This window comes from Bombus terrestris, chromosome 8 (genome assembly GCF_910591885.1).
Source record: "Bombus terrestris chromosome 8, iyBomTerr1.2, whole genome shotgun sequence".
Classification (NCBI taxonomy): Eukaryota; Metazoa; Arthropoda; class Insecta; order Hymenoptera; family Apidae; genus Bombus; species Bombus terrestris.
The window spans coordinates 9,959,370-9,970,522 of record NC_063276.1 but is presented as its reverse complement, the minus strand read 5'-3'; the positions used below and the strand labels follow the sequence as shown (position 1 = coordinate 9,970,522).

The 11,153-nt window shown below is 43.4% G+C and overlaps 1 protein-coding gene and 1 pseudogene across 1 annotated transcript; both read right to left on the bottom strand.

The window, feature by feature from the left end:
* Positions 1-2,521: 2,521 nt before the first annotated feature.
* LOC125385576 lies at positions 2,522-4,311 on the bottom strand. The gene is made up of 2 exons (XM_048408221.1): positions 4,056-4,311; positions 2,522-3,981 (listed from the first exon to the last, which is right to left on the bottom strand). Exons 1-2 carry the CDS (start codon positions 4,309-4,311, stop codon positions 2,522-2,524), a joined length of 1,716 nt encoding a protein of 571 aa, XP_048264178.1.
* Positions 4,312-7,855: 3,544 nt separating this feature from the next.
* Positions 7,856-11,153, bottom strand: LOC100645152 (annotated as a pseudogene).

Here is an 11,153-nt window from a genome sequence, read left to right as displayed (position 1 = left end):
CGCGGCCATGCGTACCCTGTACAGAGGGCTCTACGAGCCGATAACCACATACGCCGCAGCCGGCTGGAGCGACCTACTGAAGGGGAAAGCGAGGAGCAAGCTGATAAGGTCACAGAGGATGGCACTCCTCCGAGTGACCAAGGCCTACAGAACCACGTCAACCGAGGCACTGCAGGTTATCGCCGGAGTCATTCCTATAGACCTCCTAGTCGAAATCAGGGCAAGACTCCACAATAAGAAGAGGAGGCGCGACGAAGCGCCCGACGAGAAAACCATCGTCGGCGAGGCGTTAGAGAGGTGGCAAGAGCGCTGGCAAACAACGCCAAAGGACAGGACAACCTTCGACTACTTTGCTAGCATCAAGGACAGACTTGAGAACCGCTGGGTGAGACCCGACCACTACATGACACAGTTCATTAGCGGCCACGGGGATTTCAACGGTAAGCTCAAGTCATTCAACCTCAGCGAATTGGACACATGTGAATGCGGCGAAATAGAAACCGCCCATCACATCCTAGAGGACTGCCCAATCTTCAATCAAGAAAGGCAGGAATTCCGTAATGCACTGGGAGAACTCGATCGGCGCTGGCCGGAAGAAAAGCGGGAGTACGTAACAAAAAACGTATACCCCCACTTCTGCAAGTTTGCAGGGAAAGTACTCCAAGCGAAGGAGGAGAAGATAAGGAACGCCCTACGAGAAATGGGAGGCGCAACGCAGCCAGGGCGACTGCCAGAAAGAGGATCGACGCAACTGGAGGGGCAGGCAGGCCGGCCTCTAAGGCATGGTCCAAGACTGGCCCAGCGAGTGCCCGAACAACGATGGGAACAAGAGGAAGAAACCAACGAAGAGGGACCCACCGAAGAAGAAGACGGCAACACCCAATAGTAGAGGAGCGGGAAGGAGACGAAGAAGAAGAAGAACAAAACAGCGAAGAAGAAAAACACGCATGAAAACACAGGACCCATGACAGGACAATACACAAAACACTGGGAACAGAAAGAGAACTAAGGATGAGAGGACAAGGAAACCAGTACGAGTCGGAGATCAGACCTGCGACCGTCAGTGCAGGCGACGCTCATGCAAATGAGTGCCGTGACGGTGCAGGGACAATCGGCTGCAAAGCCAACCTGCTGGGACCGAGCTATATGCTGGCAGCTCCGCCTCCTCGTGGCCCCCGCTGGTAACGGTGCTGCGCGATGCGTGCATCGCGAGGCGCCGGCTAAGCGAGCTGCCGCCCGAAAGGGTAGGTTCAACTTGTCCATTGACCCGAAAGGAGAGGGCAGGGTTTTTCCAAGTCGCGCGCCAACCACCTGTGCGCGCCGTTCCCCGGGCATTGGACGCCAGAAAGTAGGATATAAATAACATCCAGCGAAGCCAGTATGAGTGCTATACTCCAGGAATGGCGTGGCCGGCCTAACGGTCGAGACCCTAATCGCTCAAACTACTTGCCCACTGACCTTGTACTCCTTTCGTGTTGACCTATACCGCAGCTTCTCCTGCTCCCTCGTTGCGGGGTCCCTGGCCCCCTGATATCTTCTTCTCTCCTGGTAGGTGTTTCTCTTTGCTCTGGTGAGCTCGGGCGTCCACCAGGGTACTGACCTGTAATACCATTTCTTCTTTGGGATGGCGGTGTCGCAGGCTCCTATCAGGGTTGCCTGGAGTTGCCCGGCCATTCTTTCGACGTCCTCTGCCTGCTGGAGGGTTATTTCTTTGAGTGCCTCTATTTTCTCTGTGACAACTCTCTGAAATACCTCCCAGTTGGCCTTACGCGTGTTATAGCGTCTTTCCTGAAGCTGCGGTGTGGTGCATCTCGTCCCGAAGTCGAGGAGCGTTTCCAGTATCCGGTGGTCACTGGAGGTTCCATCTTCGCGTATCCTCCAGCCCTTTATGAGGAGTATTGCCTCTGGGCTCGCCATCGTCACGTCTATGTTTGATCGCCCTCGAGTAGTTTCAAACGTGTAGGGTTGTCCTGGTTGATTCAGGACATGGAGACCGTACTGCACTATGACTGCCTCTAGGGCTTCGCCTCTGTCGTCGGTGCTCCTGCTGCACCACAGCGGTGATTTTGCGTTCGCATCCAGGCCGATGATGATCCTCTTGCCTCTGAGACACCGTAGTACCTTCTCCAACTGTTGCGCGCCGACCTCGATGTTTCCTGTCGGCGGAACGTACAGGCTTGCCGCGTACACTTCTGTTTCCCCGTCGCCTATCTGCACGCAGGAGCAGTGTGTTGTGCAGAGTTCGGCGACCTCAAGAGGCGTTAGGGTCTCTGATTTTATCCCTACGGCCGCCATTGGCGGGTCGTGCTTCGACCCTCTGCAGGCGATCGCAACTCCTGTGCCGAATCCGGGTATTTTCCCATCGACGCTGTATGGTTCTTGTATTAATATTATGTCGTCACCATCAGCGTCCATTTGCGTCCGGATCTCATAAGGAATTGTTTTGGATCGCTGCATGTTGTGCTGCAGGATCCTTATTTCCCTCTTCCTCCCGAGTCCTCTTCTGTCACTGTGTCGCTTTTTATTCATAGTGCGTCCTTGCTATTATTGCTTCCAGGGCGTTCGTGTACACTGGGCATTTCGCGCTGGAAGCTGCGTGGTCGCCCTTCTTCCCTGCCTTCCTGCAGTTTACGCAGGTGGCGTGCCCATCCTTGTCTTTGCACTCTTTAGTGCTGTGCCCACTTTCTGCGCAGTGCGCGCAGATTTCATAGTTAACGCGGCAATATTTTGCCACGTGTCCGTATCCTTGACACTTGTAGCAGCGACTGATTGCTATGTAGTCTTTAACTTTGCATGCGTTCCATGAGAGGAAGATCTTTCCTCTCAATAGTTTCTCCCTTACCTGGGGGGGGGGGGGCATTTCGATGACCCAGTTCGTCTCCTCTTGATCCTTTCTGCCGGTCCTGAAGCAGAACTTGATGGCTGCGACGTCGTCCTCATTTAGTCTTTCTTGGTTCTGCTTCCTCATGCAGGCCAGGATCTCCTTCTCTGGAATGTCTCTCGGGACGTCGTAAATGATCATCCTGGGGTGTCTCCGCTGCGGCGTGCTTGCCTTTAGTCCAGCCTCCTTTAGTTTCGAGTTCTCGGTGAACTCTTTTAGACTCTCCGGCTTCGTCGTCTCAACAGCTAGGCCGTTCCCCTTTATTTTCCGGACGGCCGTGACTTGGATTCCTCTCTTGCGGGGATTCACTAGGGTGAACACCGCGTCAAGTGCTTCTTCGCTCGAATGAATCTCGCCACCTTCTCTTTCCGGTCGAATTATGACCACATTTTTCGGCGGCTTCACCGCCGTCTGCTCGACCTTGTTGCTCGTTATCTTCACTTTCTCCGCGTATGTCGGCTCTCTCTGTTCCTGATGCGTCGTTCTCAAGACGGCTGTTTCTAGCCGCCTGGTTGCTTTGCTGACGGCGTTCAGTATCGCCGTTTCCTTGTTCTTCTCCTCTCCGGCACTCTGCTCTAGCTTGCCTGTCAGGTAGCTATTATGGAGCAGTGGCTCGTCAACAATGCCCCTCATTTCTTTGAAATACCGCAGGATTACTGCGGCGTGTTCTTTATTTATTTTTCTGGCCGAGTCTAAGCAGAACGCCGTGACCTTCTTCTCTATGTCACTGGCCTGTGCCTTTATATCGGGCACTTGCCGCTTATCCTCTCTGGCCAATTTCTCCTCATCTCTTGGGGGGTTGTTTCTCCCCAGGCTTGCTCTCGTCGTCTTCTCTGGTATCCTCGGGCTTGGAGTGGCCGCGTTCTTTTCCTTCTGTTTCCTCAGGGGCTGGAGGACCACTCTGGCCTCTGCGCCTGGCGACGATTGTCCTAGCGTCGGCATCACCGGCTCCTTGCCGCGTCTTGCGGCTGCTCCTGCTGCTGTTCGCTTCCCGGTGGCTATGTCCAGCGGCGTATTGATTCCCCGACGCGGACTTTCAATTGGCGCTTTATTCCCGCGAGCACTCCCGAACACTCCCGCGCTGAGACCGGCGGCGTACCCTTCACGGTTCAAAAATCCTTGATTTTAAGGTCCTCGGAGACATCCAGAACGACGCCTCCAGTCGTAGTTTTACGCATCCTTACCGCATTGATGTCGACCTCGGCCAGAGAGACGCTGTCATTGGCCGCGGCTATCACCTCCGCATAGGATTGGCCTGATCTATCCTTCAGCGTGATCGTTATCGCCGATGTTCGCGGTGTATGTGGGGGCAGCTTGTCTCCCCCTTTTCGCTCGTTCTCTAATCCTCCCTCTGGGGCTTTTCTCGGGTTCTTCGCCCCTATCCCTGGAATTATCTTCGCTGGCTGGTTCTTCTTTCGACGGTCTGCCATCCCATGTCAACCGCCTCTCCTTCCTTGGTCGTGTGTTTGCAATTGCAAGCTCCACCCTTCTCGTGGTCTCGTCGAAGACGATTTCCTTCTCTCTTCTTCTTTCAATATTCTGGAGGCGTTCTTCCATCAGCTGGATCAGCGAGTTGCCTAGCTCCCCCCATTTTGCATTCGATCGCGGCATCTGTCTCGCTGCTCTTCTCTGCCGTGGAGCGCGAGGTCAGTTTTTTTCGGAGCGCCTCGTTCTCCGCCTCTAATGCCGCTATGCGTCCTTCCATAATCACGAAGGCGCCAAGGTCGAGATCCATCCTTCTCACCATCTCTGTTGCGCCAGCGACAATGGACCTCGCCGCTTCTCTCAGCATCTTCACATGTGTGCCCTTGAGGTTGCGGTATGTTTCGGCAACCTTGATCACCTCAGAAGCTCGACGGATCAATTCCGCTCCTATGTCCGCTGTAGTAGATGTTCTCAGGCCAGGGAGAGGAGCTCGGGAGATCCGCCGGATTTCCTTTTCTTCGCGCGGGGCGCTTCAACAGTGGGGGTCTCCTCTTCCGCCGTCGTTTCCTCTGTCCGTAGGTTCCCCGCGTTCTGTGCGGGGCAGAATAACCCTCCTTAAAAGGGACCACCTTCCTCGTACTTCTGATGCTGACGTGTATCTACTCAGCAGCCAACTTCGCTTCGCCCCTTCTCTCGTGGTTTCATCTACCTCTTTATCCTTCCCCGCAGTCGTGTCCTTTTTCCCCATTGGGAGCGCAAAATGGCCACTTATGCCCGCACTTGTCGCTGCCACCAGTCACTGCTACTTTCGAATGGCCCGCGCGACTCGCTGTCGGCGTGCGTGCCAATATGGCTGCGTCCGTGTAGTTCCCCGGGTAGCTCATGCAGCGGCGCTGTTGTCACGCGTCCCAACATGGCTTCCTCGCCGTCATAAACTCACACACGGTTTTATTTCACTTATCACGTCTTTCCAGACCGAATTCCGTTAGTTCCTACACCCACTTTTTTCCACAGGCACTAGCTCTTCACTCTGATTAACTTCCTTGTCCGAATTCTTTAGTTTTCCCGGAGATTTCGATCACGCTCACGGCTCCGTCATCTCTACGACTGCTCCACGCAAATGTCCCAATGGAATCCATGAGCCGTAGGCTGCCAGGCAGTGAAGGACATAACACGTACAATGACACACAATCCAACGCATTTCAGTTTTAGTTTCACGTTCGGATTAGATCAGTTATTAAAATTAAATAGTTTGTTCGTCGCGATTGCGTTGAAACATGCAGTTGACGTTCATAAGATTAACGAGGGAGTAAACAGATTGGTGAGCAAATATTTTCATTCGAATATTCATAAATATGAATACCTGGTGCTATTTCATCGTTTAATAAGGTTCTAGTTATGATTAGAAATAAGGGTAAGTTGAAAGTAACAGATTGTGGAGGATTGGTTGCGTAGAGTATTGATTAATACAGAAAGCCGATATAAACTCGTACCGTTCGTCAAGTACATTTAAAATGAATAAATATACGCGCACAAAGTTCCTAACACAATACAAATCCCGTTAGCGTTCGTCGCGGAGATACTTGTCAATATAGATAATTCGCAATTAATCGCTTTAACTCTTATAATCTTATGTTGTTGCTCGCGATCGCGTCCGTGTATTACTACTAGTTGGAGGAGAGTCGGAACATTTGAATTCGCCGTTGTTCGACGGTTGCGCTTAGCGGCGACATTGTTTTGCTCGGAGTTTATTTGTTTTTACATCACTCATAATCTAACGGTCTTGACAATCCGAGTCAAAACCACAACCTGATTCGAAATGTTCGTTGACTCATGTGCCGTTACAAAATGATATTCAACAATAAACAATTGGAAGTAGTATAATAAAAAAAATTGAGCTCTTTTTTCATTTAACGGTTCATATCATGTAAGTGAGCGTACATGAACGAAAATATTTCGCATGAAAGTTATAGACGATAAACTACAAAATGAAATGTCTTTCGTTAAAATTGGTTCAGCTTGAAATTGAATTTAAAAGTAAAAATGTGCGAGTTTCTCAAACAAGAATGAAACATGCGAAACATAAAAGTAATATGGCAATTACATTCCACACGACTCAATAAATCATGAATGAATTGTTGCTTGAAAGATTTACTTATTTATATTAGATAATTCGTGTAATAAATCTTGTGTTACCGTTCATGAAAATTATTGAAATGATACAGCCATAATAGCGTACTAAAACGCCGTATACTTTTGCATTAAAACAAAGTATCTGTAACTTGTCTTTGCATTCTATTCAATAATAATTTCACTTCATGCTCAGTGATAGTCAACTTTATTATTTTTGGAAGAAATAACTTACTACATAGCTACAATTTCTCCGGTGATACCGAGATTAATTCGTTTATTACAACGGTTTGTAACTGTAATAAATAGGTTACAATATATTTACATGATACTTTAGTATGTGTCACTGAATCTGCATGGTAAGTAAAAAGGAGGCGTTTCCTTAATCTGTGTTAAGCTTTAGATATGTAAGTAGGATGTGGCCACATAACTGGGATGATTCAATTGTTGCTGATACTACTTGCTGTAATGCATTGTTTCCTTCCTTATCCCCTATCGATATATCAGTATCTTGCATAGTTCATTAGAGATAGCATTCATTATGATCGTTAATTTCTTCCTTTGCCGTTTATCTGTAATCTTTATGTTAATATTGAAGGCTATGTCCCATAGTTGATAAGCAATCCAAATTCTTCGTATCATATCTTGAAATTAAAGACAATATTAAGCACATTTTTCGTGTGATTTGTCATAACGATGATGAACAAAACGAATCAGCGTTTCAAAAAATTGTATTTTAATTGGCGTTGTCTTTAACGTAGAGCATATCAATCAGCATTACTGTCTTCAACACGCGAGGCGAATAGACATCAGACATGATACGGACATTATTAATGAACACTCATTTTTGTAAGTGAATGTAATATTTGAAGCTGAATTTTTTTTTATAAAACAAGATCTCAGTGAAGAGTTTTAATACACGAATTCATGAACTATACGCATGATATGCAGGTTTAAGAAACGCAACGACATATCTATGAACGTTTACGGATGAGAAAACAAGGCGCGTGAACCGTTTCATCTATCCGCGCGAAAACAGACAAGCAAAATTGAAAATCAAAAATCGTTGAAAATCAAAAGATTCCGTAGCGCAATCATTCTCCCTGCCTTTGTGGAATCTTTCCAGGCCGATTTCAATACAAATTAGCACTTACCGCTGTACAATGTATATTTTCGACCGGTAAATATCAGAGAGATAAATGACAGTATTCAAGCTCATCATTCTGGTTGTTCCCGTACTAGTACTACACCATGCTATCGAGTACTCAGTTCAAGTAAAATTAGCATGCGCAAGAATCTGTAAGATTAGGGATCTTGCCCTGTTTGATTGTAATTTAGCATACATAAGAACTTATGTATTTAAACTCAAAGTTAGGGATCTGCAATGGTTAGTTGCACACTAGCATAGACAAGAATCTATTGAGTTCCACGCTACAAGAATTTATTTAATTGTACAATTCTACGCAAAAGTTCATATCTACTTTTCTATGCGAGATATGCAAGTATGAGAATAACAAAATCGTAGAATAGTGAAACTAATTGTAAGAGAAATTAATATCTTTCTTTTCCTTTTTCTATTTTTTCGGAGGTCCCGGGGCACTCCTGTTAAGCATTAAGTAGGCCACCGTGAGGTTTTAATCGGTGAGAGTCCGACTACCCCGCTGCTTCAACAAAGAACAGCGACGGGGTGACCATGAGGATCTCCCCACGTGAAAGTATTATATCGGGTTCGGTGTCCTTACAAAAGTGTAAGTTACATGTTGGTAAAAGTTTCATAAGTTTTCGCAATCCAGCTGATCATTTGATTCATTTTATTCATTTTAGAACAATATCTTAACTAAACAGAACAGAGTAAATAGTAAGAAATGTATCTCTAGAAACCATTTATTACATATATAATGTTCATATATATTTTATTCTTAAAATTGCATCGGTTTATGCAAGGTGTGGCCAAAGAACATGTATATACGATACAAGCGGACGTAAGGCGATCCCTTATGAAAAAATAAGAAGAAAATATAACATAAAATCTTCGCATGACACTTCGTCTTTGAGAAGTTAGTATAGTATAGTATAGAAGTTAAGTATATTGGATCATTGCTAATTCCAGACTAGGTAGAAGTAAATAATCAGATTATTCTAGATGTGAAAATAAATCGGAAATGTAGAATAAAATTTATTCACAAGACGGTTTGTTTTCGAGAAAAATAAATTTGCATATCTATCACACGTGTACACGAGGACAATTCTTAATTAAACGCGTTCAAATTCTATTTTCTTGAAAATTAAGCGGAAAAACTAATCGACAAATTTTATATCACACTTTTAATTCATTTTCGCACGCAGAATAACCTTCTTCTGGGTATCTATTCCACTCGATAATTAGCCAAATTTAAGTACAGTCGACAAATATTCGAACACGTTTTTCTTGAAAACTGAACCTCGCACGTGAGAATTTTATTGTGTTTCCTGTTAGATTTTTCCATAAGGAATTACCTCCGTATGATAAAATTACAGTATTGTTTTTACAAACGAAATGGGTTAAAAGATTTACTTATTACAAAAATGTTTATTTACATTTACTACAGTTAATGTAATTATAAGAATCTTTAAAAAACGCTAATATAGTGATCACGATCCGTTATATCCGAGGTCATCGTTGATACAATCGTACAAAATCATTCAAAATACCAATATTGTCTAAGAAAGATAATATACACGGACTCCGGAATGCGCGGCTTATTCTATTACTATTACTTCTTCCGTTTTAATTTCTCTAATTCACTAAGAAAGCTCTGTCTCTTCGTATTTCACGCATAGCACCTTTCATTTCTTTTTTATTCTTGTGCAACAATTTTTCTCTTCCAGCTTTCTCCCTGGACACAGTCTTATGTTTCTTACCGTCATATCTGTATAGAATATACGAATCTGATATAAGAGTAAGTATAAAAAGACCCTTTGAAATATCTATCTCATTTTTAATACGATATCTAAATAGTATTTCAAACATAAATATTGCACAGGTGGTAGTTACAGGATGTCTGAAATCAGACGTTGGAAATATCAAAGAAACCAATTTGAAGAAAATAAGCTGAAAGAAAAAGATGTTTATTAGAAGATTATGATTAATATCGTTGAAAATATATTTTTAATATAATTATACGTTGAACATACTGTATCTAGGCCAGGGTAATTCTTATTTTTCTCAAAGTTGTGGTGCTTTTCGTTGATTATTCCTTGTATAACAGATTTGACATTCCGTGGATTTAGATGAGCAAGATCGTATAAGAAAGGAGACTACCTGAAATAAATATGTATAATATAATATGGATATGATACAAGTAACTAAATTTTATTATAAAGTTATATATTACCTATCAATAATTTGGAAACTTCAACTATACTTTCAACATCATTTCCTATAACATGATCATTTACATGTTGTAACAAAAACAAAAATAAATTTGATAACTTTTCTTTATCTGTGTTATTCGGTGACCAATGATTACATTTAATTATATTATCTATGATAATTGACTGGTAATCTGCATCGTAATTTTGCAAAAATTCTTGTAGCTCTACAAAAGTTTGTAGAACTTTATACATGTAAGATAATTCCTTCCTTACACTCTCTATGACGTTATTCATTTTTAAAAGAGCATCCGCAATTTCTTGCTCTCTAATCTCACCATCAAATTTTGTAACACTAATTTTTGATTTTCCTTTTAAACCATTTATCATATTCCTTTCGTTTAACTCTTTTTTTTCTTCACTACAAGATTCTGACTCTTTTCGATAACTTATCTCCTTCAAAACTTTCAAATCCTGAGATTTCACCGTTAAGACTTTCAGCCAATTCCCTTTTGACAAAATTCATTTTCTCTATCTTCCTTTCTTTCTTAATAAGGTCATTCATTGCAGTAGTGTTTAATTGTTTATCTCCTTGGATATTTATAGTCTCTTCATTATTTAACCCTGCTTCTGCATCTTTAATTGAATTTTCTTGATCATCATCTGCTGAGTCTTGGTCATTTATAGTTTCTAGCATAATCAACATAGCATCATCAACATTTGTTTTTAATCTCATTACTTATATTATTTACAAGTCCTTTCATTCTTGCCAGCCGATCTGCTTCTAAAGCTTCCAATTTCTCCTTTTACTCTTTTACAATCTCTTTTTCAGATCTTAATTTATCTGACGGTGCACCTTTAGTCTCAAACTTTGACTTACATACTGCAATATTGTAATTATCAACCTTTGTCTCTGTAGTTCTTTCTGTAACATTTTATTAGTTGCTGAAACAATTGGAAGGATATCCCTCCACTCAGAATCAAGTTTCTCCATTAAACTTATAGCTTCCTCACGAATTTTCTGCTTCTCGATTTTGCGTTTCGTTGATTCCACTATAAGTTGATCTATCAGGTCTTTCCTAGACTCTTCAGACCTTGATTTAGACAAAATACCATCACCAAAGTGATCACTAACAAACTTATTATCCAGTTTGTCGGCTCCACTTTCATCATCGCCATAGTCATCTTCGTTTCTCGGGTCATCAAATTTTTCAATTTCCTCTAATGTCTGACCTCTATGTGTTAATACTTTGTTGTAATTCAAATTATAAATATTCTTTTTTTTATAAGCTCTCACACGTTCTACGGCAAACCTAACCAAAGCTTTCTCTTCTATATGTTCTTTTATATAGGTTGGGGTTGATAT

Bases quoted from the DNA above. Each gene is read 5' to 3' on its own strand.
- LOC125385576 (XM_048408221.1), bottom strand. From the start codon at position 4,311: ATGGCAGACCGTCGAAAGAAGAACCAGCCAGCGAAGATAATTCCAGGG. The intron at 3,982-4,055 runs GTAAAACTACGA...TGAACCGTGAAG, and splicing joins CATCAATGCGGTAAGGATGC to GGTACGCCGCCGGTCTCAGC.